Source organism: Bison bison, unplaced genomic scaffold (assembly GCF_000754665.1).
Source record: "Bison bison bison isolate TAMUID 2011002044 unplaced genomic scaffold, Bison_UMD1.0 scf7180017864461, whole genome shotgun sequence".
Lineage (NCBI taxonomy): Eukaryota > Metazoa > Chordata > Mammalia > Artiodactyla > Bovidae > Bison > Bison bison.
In genome coordinates, this window is record NW_011495023.1 from 6755423 (window position 1) to 6769319 (window position 13897).

Here is a 13897-nt window from a genome sequence, read left to right on the forward strand (position 1 = left end):
GGTGTTGGAGAAGACTCTTGAGAGTCCCTTTGACTGCAAGGAGATCCAACCAGTCCATCCTAAAGGAGATCAGTCCTGGGTGTTCATTGGAAGGACTGATGTTGAAGCTGAAACTCTAATACTTTGGCCACCTGATGCAAAGAACCGACTCATTGGAAAAGACCCTGATGCTGGGAAAGACTGAAGGTGGGAAGAGAAAGGGACGACAGAGGATAAGATGGCTGGATGGCATCACCAACTCGATGGACATGAATTTGAGCAAGCTTTGGGAGTTGGTGATGGACAGGGAAGCCTGGTGTGCTGCAATCCATGGGATCACAAAGAGTTGGATACAACTGAGCGACTGGACTGAACTGATGTAAGCTACAAGGATATACTGTACAACATGGGGAATACAGCCAACATTTTATAATAACTATAAACGGTGTATAACCTTTAAAAATTAGGAGTAACTCTATTGTTCACCTGTAACTTATAATACATAATATTGTACAGCAACCATATTTTAAGTAAAATACATAAATAAGCAAACTACAAGACATACCCAATCACTGTCTGCTGAGAATTAGAGAATTGCTTGGGGGTGTTGGAACAACCACATCTGACCACCTCATTCAAGGTCAGTGCTGCAGTCCTTACAGTGATCTAGGTTCCACACCATGAGCACCATCCACCTCTGAGCTCTCCTCCATCACTCTTCTCCAGCCACACCAGCCTCATTGCTGGTCCCGTGACACCTATGCCCACTCTCCTTTACTTCTTGTCCTCTGCCTGGAACACTTGCTCCCTGATAGAGCAGAAAGGTCCCCCTCTCAAGTCTGCAGTTCTTCTTCCCAAAGTCATTTCCAAGAAGTCTTCCTTGAACACAGAATCTAAAATTATAGCCCTGTAAGACTTACCTGGTGGTCCAGAGGTTAAGACTCAGCACTTCCAATGCAGGAGGCTGGGTTCTATCCTTGGTAGATCCCCACACTCCACATGGTATGACCAAAAAAATAAAATTACAACCCTCTTCTCCACTCCACACGTTATTTCTTCTGCTCTGTTTCCTCCTTAGCACTCACCACCACTTAACTGACTTTATTACTGAGTCGGCTTATTTATCGCTGGTTTCCTGCCTAGGATGTAAACTTCAGAAAGGACAGGCTTCTGTCGGTTTGTTGACTGGTGCCTCCCCAGTGCCTGATTCTCTCCTCACCCCAAGACTGCAGCTTCTCTCATGCACACCAGATACCAGAGCACCAACAGCTGGCCTGGGTCCTGCCGATGAAGAGAAACTCACAGGGGCATCCACAGCTCCTTTATTCAGACAACAAGCACTGACTGAGCCCCAGGCACTGCCAGTTTGGCTGCTGAGCACAGCCAGTGCATTTTGCTGGAGAAGCTCCCCACCAGGAACACCAAGGAATCCACGGTAGGAAGTCATCTCTCTTAGTCAACAACTAGAGCAGTTCAACACCGTGCCCACCATCCCCTACCGCCAATATGTGCTTTCACACCACCAATCAACCGGGTTCTGAGTGCATCCCCATCTCTTTTCACAAAGGCACTCACTTAACACAGTTCAGCGGGGGCAGCTGGGCTGGCAGCGCCATCTCACTGCGTCAGTCCCCACCACGGGGCTCTGCGCCCTTCATCCTACCCTAGAGAGACGCCAGTTGCAGGGCTGGTGTCTCAGCCAGCCCACCTGGCACCACGAGGGTCCCTGTCTTAGGGCACCTAGAGCAGTTAACCTAGTGAGGGCCATTTAAGGGATTTCAAAAGGTTTTTAGAAAGAAAAATACCTCCCTCCCAGTTCCCCCACCCCAAGCATCAGGTCTACATTATCCAAATAAAACTGGGACAGAGGAGGGCAAAGGATTATAAGATGAAAAAACTGTCCAAAAGGGTCAAAAACAAGATAATTATATTGGCAAACACTTGCACGATACTATGTACCCTATTTGTATGTCGATCTTCCAGATTGACTCATTGAATGTTCACTATGAACTATGAAGGAGGCGCTGTGCACCACCATCTTGGCTGTTTTCCTGAAAAGATAAGGCGGCACAGAGAAGTTGACTAACTCGCCCAAGTCTTGGGCCCTTGGAGTGTCAGGAGGATTTGAACCCAGGCAGTCTGGCCCCAGAGTCCGTGCTTGGTACACGGTAGTATATTTAGATATCAAAACAGCTGCCTGGGGGCTTGGAGCTAGAGAACCCGGGAGCGGTGGAGCGCCGGCAGGGGCACGGGCCCGGGCGCTGCAGGTCGCGCCGGTCACCTGGGACTGAGCCGAAATTGTTCAAGAGTGGACTCGAGATTCCTGATAATCCTCCAGCACTCCTCGGTCTCGGGCGCCGAGTCGCCACAGACCTCCATGGGAGACGGGGAGGTGGCCGCTAGGCCATGCGCCGCCCGCGGAGTCCAGAACCCGGCGTCCGTTGCCATGGCGACTCCCGGGCAACCGGCCTTGCGCCAGAATCCCAGGGCGCTGGCGCGGCTGGAAGCCTGGGGTCAGCTGGGCCGGGAGTCGCCCGACTGTCGTTTCCACTGCCCACCTGGTTCAGGACTTCCTGTCCTGGACGTGTATGGACCAGGCCGCCGCTGACGTGTCCCCAGGAAAGCTGGACTCCTGAAGATAACACGGCGGCAGCCCACCACGCTCCGAACCCTCTGTGCCTTCTCCTGTGCGAAAGCTCAGAGCTCAGCCTCCTGCAAGGCCCATGCACTAAGGGGCGTGGATTCCTGAGCTGTGTTTCTGCGTCAACAAACCCTCTGCAGGCTACTTTCAACGGTGCTCCACAGTCTTCGTTTTAGTGACCTTCCGCCCAATGCTAAAGGTCAAACCTCCAGGAGGATGGAAAATAGTGCACCTGGCTAATAAGGACGCCCTTTACATAATGAGCCCTGGGTTCTCAGAGCAATCCCATAATAAGAGGGAAACAGGCAGTTGATGAATTGCCTATACCTACCACTTGCCCATAAACGTAGGCGTTTGTGGACAAAAATTTATTTACAGAAACTAAAAGGGTTAAAATTCATATTTAACGTAAAGTGTCAGAACCAATGCATTGTTTTAAACTATACCGTATTTATTATTTCCTTGGTCTCGTCTTGGGGAATGTGGGATCCATCTTGGTTCCCAAGCAAGGATCCAGACGTGTCCCTTGCACTGGCAATGGGGAAGCTTAACCAGGTAAGGCCCACCAGGTAAGTCACTAAGTTATAAGGTGTTGTGTGGAATTCATTATTACTGTTTCTACAATAATAAGAGAAGTTCCTTAGAGTGAAATTGTTGCTATCCTTTATTTTAAATTATGTACCGCCCTGATATGATAGCAAACATATTTCTGATATCATCTACATGTCATTGCCTGGTCTTCAGTTCAGTTCAGTGGCTCGGTCGTGTCTGACTCTTCGTGACCCCATGGACCACAGCCCACCAGGCCTCCCTGTCCATTACCAACTCCCAGAGTCTGCTCAAACTCATCTCCACTGAGTCGGTGATGCCATCCAACCATCTCATCCACTGTCATCCCCTTCTCCTCCTGCCTTCAATCTTTCCCAGCATCAGGGTCTTTTCCAATGAGTCAGCTCTTCGCATCAGGTGGCCAAAGTATTGGAGTTTCAGCTTCAGCATCAGTCCTTCCAATGAATATTCAGGACTGATTTCCTTTAGGATGGACTTGTTGGAAATCCTTGCATTCCAAGAGACCCTCAAGAGTCTTCTCCAACACCACAGTTCAAAACCATCAATTCTTTGGTGCTCAGCTTTCTTTATAGTCCAACTCTCACATCCATACATGACCACTGGAAAAACCATAGCCTTGACTAAATGGACTTTGTTGGCAAAGTAGTGTCTCTGCTTTTTAATATGCTGTCTAGGTTGGTCATAACTTTCCTTCCAAGGAGTAAGCGTCTTTTAATTTCATGACTGCAGTCACCATATGCAGTGATTTTGGAACCCAGAAAAATAAAGTCAGCCACTCTTTCCACTGTCTCCGCATCTATTTGCTATGAAGTGATGGGACTCAATGCCATGATCTTAGTTTTCTGAATGTTGAGCTTTAAGCCAACTTTTTCACTCTCTTCTTTTACTTTTCATCAAGAGGCTCTTTATTTCTTCTTCACTTTCTGCCATAAGGGTGGTGTCATCTGCATATCTGTTATTGATATTTCTCCTGGCAATCTTGATTCCAGCTTGTGCTTCATCCAGCCCAGAGTTTCTCATGATGTACTCTGCACATAAGTTAAATAAGCAGAGTGACAGTATATAGCCTTGATGTACTCCTTTCCCTATTTGGAACCAGTCTGTTGTTCCATGTCCAGTTCTAACTGTTGCTTCCTGACCTGCATACAGATTTCTCAAGAGTCAGGTCAGGTGGTCTGGTATTCCCATTTCTTTCAGAATTTTCCACAGTTTATTGTGATCCACATAGTCAAAGGCTTTGGCATAGTCAATAAAGCAGAAATAGATGTTTTTCTTGAACTCTCTTCTTTTTCAATGATCCAGCATACATTGGCAATTTGATCTCTGGTTCCTCTGCATTTTCTAAATCCAGTTTGAACATCTGGAAGTCCATGGTTCATGTATTCTTGAAGTCTGGCTTGGAGAATTTTGAGCATTACTTTGCTAGCGTGTAAGATAAGTGCAATTGTGTGGTAGTTTGAGCATTCTTTGGCATTGCCTTTCTTTGGGATTCGAATGAAAACTGACCTTTTCCAGTCCTGTGGTCACTGCTGAGTTTTCCAAATTTGTTGGCATATTGAGTGCAGCACTTTCACAGCATCATCTTTTAGGATTTGAAATAGCCCAATTGGAATTCCATCACCTCCATTAGCTTTGTTCATAGTGATGCTTTCTAAGGCCCACTTGACTTCACATTCCAGGGTGTCTGGCTCTAGGTCAGTGATCATACCATCATTATTATCTGGGTCATGAAGATCTTTTTTGTACAGTTCATCTGTGTATTCTTGCCCCCTCTTCTTAATATCTTCTGCTTCTGAGGTCCATACCATTTCTGTCCTTTATGTCCTTTATCTTTGCATGAAATGTTCCCTTGTTATATCTAATTTTCTTGAAGAGATCTCTAGTCTCTCCCATTCTATCGTTTTCCTCTATTTCTTTGCACTGATCACTGAGGAAGGCTTTCTTATCTCTTCTTGCTATTCTTTGGAACTCTGCATTCAAATGGGTATATCTTTCCTTTTCTCCTTTGCGTTTGGCTTCTCTTCTTTTCACAGCTATTTGTAAGGCCTCCTCAGACAGCCATTCTACTTTTTTGCATTTCTTTCTCTTGGGGATGGTCTTGGTCCCTGTCTCCTGTACAATGTCACAAACCTCCGTCCATAGTTCATCAGGCACTTTGTCTATCAGATCTAGTCCCTTAAATCTATTTCTCACTTCCACTGTATAATCGTAAGGGGTTTGATTTAGGTCATACCTGGATGGTATAGTGGTTTTCCCAAATTTATTCAATTTAAGTCTGAATTTGGCAATAAGGAGTTCATGATCTCAGCCACAGTCAGCTTCCAGTCTTGTTTTTGCTGACTGTATAGAGCTTCTCCATCTTTGGCTGCAAAGAATATAATCAGTCTGATTTCGGTGTTGACCATCTGGTGATGTCCATGTGTAGAGTCTTCTCTTGTGTTGTTGGAAGAGGATGTTTGCTATGACCAGTGCGTTCTCTTGGCAAAACTCTATTATCATTTGCCCTACCTCATTCTGTACTCCAAGGCCAAATTTGCCTGTTACTCCAGGTGTTTCTTGACTTCCTACTTTTGCATTCCAGTCCCCTATAATGAAAAGGACATCTTTTTTGGGTGTTAATTCTAAAAGAACTACAAGTAGTTCTTCAAAAAACTGTTCAACTTCAGCTTCTTCAGCATTACTGTTTGGGGCATAGACTTGGATTACCGTGATATTAAATGGTTTGCCTTAGAAATGAACAGAGATCATTCTGTCATTTTTGAGATTGCATCCAAGTACTGCATTTCTGACTGTTTTGTTGACTATGAAGGCTACTCCATTTCTTCTAAGGGATTCTTGCCCACAGTAGTAGATATAATGGTCATCTGAGTTGAATTCACCCATTCCAGTCTATTTTAGTTTGGTGATTCCTAAAATGTCGACATTCACTCTTGCCATCTCCTGTTTGACCACTTCCAATTTGCCTCGATTCATGGACCTAACATTCCAGGTTCCTATGCAATATTGCTCTTTACAGCATCAGACCTTGCTTCTATCACCAGGCACATCCACAACTGGGTGTTGTTTTTGCTTTGGCTCCGTCTCTTCATTCTTTCTGGAGTTATTTCTCCACTGATCTCCAGTAACATATTGGGCACCTACCGACCTGGGGAGTTCCTCTTTCAGTATCCTATCATTTTGCCTTTTCATACTGTTCATGGGGTTCTCAAGGCAAGAATACTGAAGTGGTTTGCCATTCCCTTCTCCAGTGGACCACATTTTGTCAGAACTCTCCATCAAGACCTGTCCATTTGGGTGGCCCCACACAGCATGGCTTAGTTTCATTGAGTTAGACAAGGCTGTGGTCCATGTGATCAGATTGCCTGGTCTTAGAACTAAATAATTTCAATTTAGAATGAAGCATATCAAACTGTTATCCACAGGAAAACAAAATATTTTCTTCTATCTCATAATAATTATGTAAAAATAAGTTAGTCTGATATTTGAAGCTCAAAATACAAATAATAAATCACTGTAACATTATCACTACTCTTAAAGACAAAGGTGAAAAGACCCAAATGCCCGACAAAGTTCATAAACAGTGCCAAGATAATCTTCCATGAAGGTTCATTTTCCTTCTGGAAGTTGAAGGAAAGAGAAAAAGAGCTACTTTTACTGTATAGGGGCTTTTTAAAATTTTATTAATTTTAATTTATTCCTTTGGCTGTGCCAGGTCTTATTTGTGCATGGGATCTTTAGTTGCAGTACTCGAAGTCTTAGCTGCACCATGTGAGATCTAGTTCCCAGACCAAGGAATGAACCTAGGCCCCCTGCAATGGGAGCGTGGAGTCTTAGCCACTGCACCACCAGGGAAATCCCTATGGTGGTTTTTCTTTTCAAAGCCTAACTTCTAAGTCTACTTAGGAGAATTTTACTATTAATCAAAAGAGTATTTAAAAAATATATGTAAGTATAATGTGTATGTGTGTATATATGTATATGTATATATATATAGATAGATTATCTTGTCTTAGGTGAATTCTTATTTTACCTAAATGCAGGTGAATTTTTTAAAATGACTTAAATTCCAAGTTAAAGTAAAAAGCCTAATCTGTTCAGAACCCAGGTCAAGATAGGGAAAAGACTTACAAGCTGTTGGGTATTTTGCTAATGCAGTGCTAAATAAGTGTTTTGAAACTGAGGGAGATCATCTCAGGATAGATTTCATAGTCATTGGTCAGCTCTGTCCTGTGTTTGTTGACCTAAAGGGGCTTCATAGTTAGACTGTTCCCACAAAAACATGTACTGAACAAAACCTTTTTGTTTGAAGCCATGCTATATAGTATATCAAGGAGCTTCCGATTTCAGTGTCTAGGAGACCAAGTTATAATGATGTTGTTTTTGAAACTATTAATTACATAACACTTCTTAGCAGTTACTTACGCTGATCTCTCAGGTGTTCTGACTTGTAAAATTGTTCATTTGGCATCACGTTCCCGCCTTCAATACCTGGGGTTGGCACTGTCAGAGTATTTATCATACTAAATGTAGACCTTTTGTATCACATGTTGAATTCATTGATAGTTGCTAGTGGAAAGCTCATGAGCTCTGGGTTAAACATTAAGACAAAAAAGTAGTAGTTCTGAAACTGGCTTTAGTATATGGGACAAATTTTCTGTTTTTGTTTTAACGTCTCTGAGCCTCTCTTTTTTCACCATTATAGACAAGAGAATCAACCTTTCCCAGGGTGATTGGGAATAATCCATAAAGCAAGAAAAGCAGAAAGCATAGAACACACTGCAAATCCAGTGCTAACCAGGCCCAGGCCTTCAGAGAGTGTGTTCTTTCCTTCTAAACCACACTGAGGAATGTATTCTTTAAAGTTTTCCATTTTTTAAAAAGTTGAATATTTCATTAGCTACAATAATTTTTACTTGCTAAATTAATAGGACTTGGGCTCCAACTGTAAATTTTCAAGTGCTTCTCTGAACCATATATAAATATAATGTGTCCTTATATGAAAAGATCACCTACCAATTATTAAAAGTGTTAACATCTCAGATTAAATAGCATGAGGATTTGATTAAGAGTCAAGTGCTGGCTCTAAACATAGTAATTTATATATTGCAGTTGGATATTATCAGTTCTACAGCCTAGTAAAAACCGAGAGGGTTTCAGTGTAGGTTTGTAATTTAAATTCTTTCTAGAGCGTCATCCTATGTAAAGTGCTTATTTTTCTTTTATCATCAGCTGTAATCTATGATTATGTGGTGCAGGCTCTGTTATGTAAACTTGTTTTGTGTCATGCTTCATCCAAAACCAGAGTTCCAGGACATGTGTGTGTGCTCAGTTGCTCAGTCGTGTTCAACTCTTTGTGACCCCATGGACTGCAACCTGCCAGGTTCCTCTGTCCATGAGATTTCCCAGGCAAGAATTCTGGCATGGGTTGCCAATTCCTACTCCAGGGGATGTTCCTGACCCAGGATTGACCTGAGTCTTCTGCATCTCCTGCACTGGCAGATGGATTCTTTATCACTGAGCCACCTAAGAAGCAATGACAATATTATGGTATTAAATCCTTCATGGAAAAACTCCTGAGACTCAATCATGTTAATGTGTTAAATTTTGTTTCAATGAGATAACATGTCCACTCTTGTAAAAGTGCATCAATAAGTGTTTGTTGCCTGGCTAAAGCTGAAAACAAAGATAAGAACCTTGATAGGGAGTTTGGACAGGAGTAACTTTGATATATGGGCTTTAGATCTTACCGCCAAATGTTTTTGACCACTGTACTAAAGGTATCATCTATTTAAAGCTAAGTTTAGATCTTTAAACGGGAGATCAATAAAAATGTGAAGAAAATGGTAGAGTTTAGCCATTTGCAGAAGTGAATCCATCTGAGGTGGGAATTCCCTGGTGGTCCAGTGGTTAGGACTCCAAGCTTCTACTGAAGGGGGCACAGGCTTGATCACTAGTCAGGGAACTAAGATTCACCCAACCTTAGGGCACAGGCCAAAAAAAAAAAAAAGAGTCCATCTGAGAGAAGATTTATGTACCTTGGGATGAAGGGAATTTGGGAAATCTCCAGGTCTGATCATGTGACCAGAATGTATCTTCATGGTTGGGACACAAGATATCTGTAATGTTCATTACAATATAGTGAGGTGATTCAGGAAAGGTAGAAGTCTGAATGGAGAGTAATAAAAAGGCAGTTAACATATTTCATGCAATATATTGAAAGATGTTAAAAATGTGAATCTTAGAATCAGTGAAATAAGGTATAATAAAAATTTATCAGACCAAAATTTGTCCAGGGGGCTCTGTTTCAGCAGATCATAGAGGGATCTGATCTCATGAGATGTGGAACACTCATGAGATTATTTTTATCCAAGTTAAAGTATTTTATCCAAGTTATGTTTTTTCTATAACTTGAATAAAATACTCACATATTACCATCTATTTCTGTTCTTTTTCTGGTGTCACAAGGCAGCTTGCCAATAACTATTTCAGACTTACAGGTACATAGATTACCAAGAAAACTTGGTCTAGGCAGCAAAACTGTGATTTTGATTGGTGTGAGTATTCCCCTGTAGCCTGACCTAATGAACTGATAAAATAAGGATTTATTTTTTTATTTTTTCTCTTTATTTTAATTAATTTTATTTTATTTTTAAACCTTACATAATTGTATTAGTTTTGCCGAATATCAAAATGAATCCACCACAGGTATACATGTGTTCCCCATCCTGAACCCTCCTCCCTCCTCCCTCCCCATACCATCCCTCTGGGTCGTCCCAGTGCACCAGCCCCAAGCATCCAGCATCGTGCATTGAACCTGGACTGGCATCTCATTTCAGATTCAGCTTCTCATGGACTAGACTCAGAGGCAAGGCTTTTCCCACAACAAACCTGCAAGTCAGGCTTTGCCTGGGCAGTGAGCTCAGCTCATTGACATCCTATAACTGCAACACAAGCACTCGTCATTGTACTTCAGCTTCAAACCCTATCTGGGAAAAGTGGTAGAAAAAAGTGTCAAATTTAGCAATTTTGAGAACGAGAGAAGAATGATGGACATAGGTGAATATAGTAGCATGAAACTCAGGCTGTTAGTCTCCCGATGTATGTTTATTTACCTAGTGCACACTGAGAGGTATTATATTCATATAACATGGGTTATCCTATAGCATATAACCAAGGTGCTGACACATAGCCCAGGGATGGTCCACCCACCGTCGCTTAAATCAGGAAGCCCACGTGACAGGAGGGACTACTCCAGGCTCTGTTGTTAACGGCTGTAGACCAACAAGCCATGTTGTGCCAGTTAATACACTAAATGTCAGCAGTGGGTTTTTATTGAATGTTATGGTTTACTGACTATCACGGTAGATGTTGGAAGCAGGCTTGAATTGGTGACTTCAAAGATCTCCAAGATATGTCAGCCAAAATCGTTCCGAAATCCTCCCATGCTTGCAGGAATAGTACACAAGAACCTCAGGAAGGTTGTAACTTAAACCCTGAGGAATCAGGCTTGATCCTCTGATAGCCTTCTGTCTAGCCCTTGCTGCATAGTTTCCTCATCCCCACTGGAAGGGCTTAGAATATTGCTTCTGGAAAGTTACCAAAGAAACCGTCCACACCTAGTCAGAACACCTGAAAGAACAGGAAGGTGGGACTTTGTGAGCCTCTCTGAACCAGGTTGCATAAACTATTTGGGCTCTGCTTACTCATGAGTGCTTTTTATTTCTCTTTCTCTCTCTCTTTTTAATTTGTTTTAGTTTTGTTTTTATATTTTGAGTGTTTGTTTAAATCAATGTCTGAGATGCTTTTGTTGTAAGCTGAAAGCAAGGTTGTGGGGAAATAGCTAACCTTGACTTTCATCAAACTTCTTTCAAGGATACCACACCTATCCAAAGAAACCTAATAATTGCATGTAACCAAAGTTTTCTGGGAGGCCAGAGGAAATTATAAATTCTGCTTTAATATGACTGATTTTGATGTATAAAATCTGTATCTTATTCATCCTTGTATCCCCAGGACAATGCATGCCATCCACATAGTAGGTGTTTACTTAAGTATTTATCAAGTAAATCAATGACTAACTCTGTTTAGTCTGTTTTTGGGACAGACTGGTTCTAAATAAGAAAAGGAGTATGTCAAGGTTGTATATTGTCACCCTGCTTATTTAACTTATATGCAGAGTACACCATAAGAAACACTGGGCTGGATGAAGCACAAGCTGGAATCAAGATTGCTGGGAGAAATATCAATAACCTCAGATATGCAGATGACACCACCCTTATGGCAGAAAGCGAAGAAGAACCAAAAAGTCTCTTGATGAAAGTGAAAAAGGAGAGTGAAAAAATTGGCTTAAAGCTCAACATTCAGAAAACGAATATCATGGCATCTGGTCCCATCACTTCATGGCAAATAGATGGAGAAACAGTGGAAAGAGTGGCTGACTTTATTTTTGGGGGCTCCAAAATCAGTGCAGATGGTGACTGCAGTCATGAAATTAAAAGATGCTTACTCCTTGAAAGGAAAGTTATGACCAACCTAGACAGCATATTCAAAAGCAGAGACATTACTTTGCCAACAAAGGTCTGTCTAGTCAAGGCTATGGTTTTTCCAGTAGTCATGTATGGATGTGAGAGTTGGACTGTGAAGAAAGCTGAGCACCAAAGAATTGATGCTTTTGAACTGTGGTGTTGGAGAAGACTCTTGAGAGTCCCTTGGACTGCAAGGAGATCCAACCGGTCCATCCTAAAGGAAATCAATCTTGAATGTTCACTGGAAGGACTGATTTTAAAGCTGGAATTCCAATACTTTGGCCACCTGATGCGAAGAGCTGACTCATTTGAAAAGTCCCTGATGCTGGGAAAGATTGAAAGTGAGAGGAGAAGGAGATGACAGAGGATGAGATGGTTGGATAGCATCACCAACTCAATGGAGGTGAGTTTGAGTAAACTCCGGGAGTTGGTGATGGACAGGGAGGCCTGGCGTGCTGCAGTTCATGGGATCGCAAAGAGTTGGACACGACTGAGCAACTGAACTGACTGACTGAAGTCTGTTTAAGTTCTTTTATTTTTAATCTTTATTTATTTGACTGCACTGGATCTCAGTTGTGATGTACAGGATCTTCAATCTTTGTTGTGGCATGAAGGATCTTTAGTTTGTGGCCTGCAAACTCTTAGCATCTAGTTTCCTGACCAAGGATCAAACCTTGGCCCCCTGCATTGGGAGCATGGAGTCTTAGCCACTGGACCACCAGGGATGTCTCTGTTATTCCTAGTTGTTGTATATCTATCTCTGTCTCACAGATTATGATCATCTCCAGGGAAGGGCCTTATTTATCTTTGTATAAGTGGAACAGGCATTGCATGTGACACATAAAAGATGCTCAAAATGCTTTCATAGAGTGTTCCCTGGTGGCCTAAGGGTTAGAATTTCAGGCTTTCACTGCTGGGGGCCAGTGTTCAATCCCTGATCAGGGAACTATTAATAAGATCCAAAAGCCTCACTACCCACCCCTCCCCAAAAAAGGCATTCCAAGAGTCGTAAGTAGTATCACCTCAAAGACAGGGAACAGATGATGACACCTTCTCAGACACAGTTGTTAGGGACCTTTCTGCTGCATTGCTAATGAAATGTTGGTTTAATGGACTTATATCTCTGAATCCAGTTTTCTGAGACATAATCTATATTTTAATGGCCTTTAGGCAGATCAATAGAGGAAAGACTGAACAGGAAATTTACCTCCTTAATCAGGAAATCTTTCTGACTAAATAGGCTTCTTAATAAAGCACAGCATCTTAGTCAGTCTTTACTTCCTCTCCTTTAGCACAAAGGAAATGTTCAGCTGTTTTATTTTCCAAAACCTCAAGGTGTCTCAGTTAACAAGCTTCCTGTATGTGGCTTTGCTGGTTTGTGGACTGCTACTGAATTATAAAAGGTAAAAAAAAAAAAAAAAAGACGAAAGAGAAGTGATTATAGTATTAATAAAAAATCCAAACCACCGGTGGGTGAATTTCATTCTTGTTTAGAAACTCTAGTGATACTAGAGGCCACTCAACACCTACCTGATTTTTTTTTCTTAAAAGAGAACTCCTTTGCTTTAGGAATCAAAACATTAAATTGTTTTCACCAACACTTTGTTCTGTGGCTCTCTCTCAATCCATTTTCTCACAAAGATTTAGTAACAAAAGTTCTGATTAGGTATCATGTTCTTAAGACTTTCCTCTTAGACAGCGCTGGGTCAGGTGGTCCAAGTGCTCAACCTACCACCTGGGCATCAACAAAACATCTGAGGGAAATGCGTGGATCCTTCAGTGGGTTGCCGCACCAGACACTTTAAAAAGCACATTTTCCTTGCAAAGTCACAGGATAGCAAGCACCTGCGCTGATCTGGAGAGGCATAGATTATATTAGATTTCTATGTGGTTTGGGCTTCCCTGGTGGATCAGACAGTAAAGCATCTGCCTACAATGTGGGAGACCCGGGTTCAGTCCCTGGGTAGGGAAGATCCCCTGGAGAAGGAAATGGCAACCACTTCAGTATTCATGCCTGGAAAAGCCCATGGACAGAGGAGCCTGGTAGGCTATAGTCCATAGGGTCGCAAAGAGTTGGACATGACTGAATGATTTCACTTTGGGCTTCTGTGGTAGCTCAGCTGGTAAAGAATCCACCTGCATTGTAGGAGATCCTGGTTTGATTCGGGAAGTTCCCCTGGAG

General features: G+C 42.3%; 1 protein-coding gene across 1 annotated transcript in view; it reads right to left on the bottom strand.

Moving 5' to 3' along the window:
- Positions 1–2427, bottom strand: part of LOC105003096 (chromosome unknown open reading frame, human C10orf67) — a 29992-nt gene extending 27565 nt beyond the window's left edge. Inside the window, exon 1 of the mRNA XM_010860063.1 lies at positions 2261–2427. Coding sequence (XP_010858365.1) covers positions 2261–2427 — 167 coding nt within the window. The remainder of the gene's footprint in view (positions 1–2260) is intronic.
- Positions 2428–13897: the final 11470 nt, after the last annotated feature.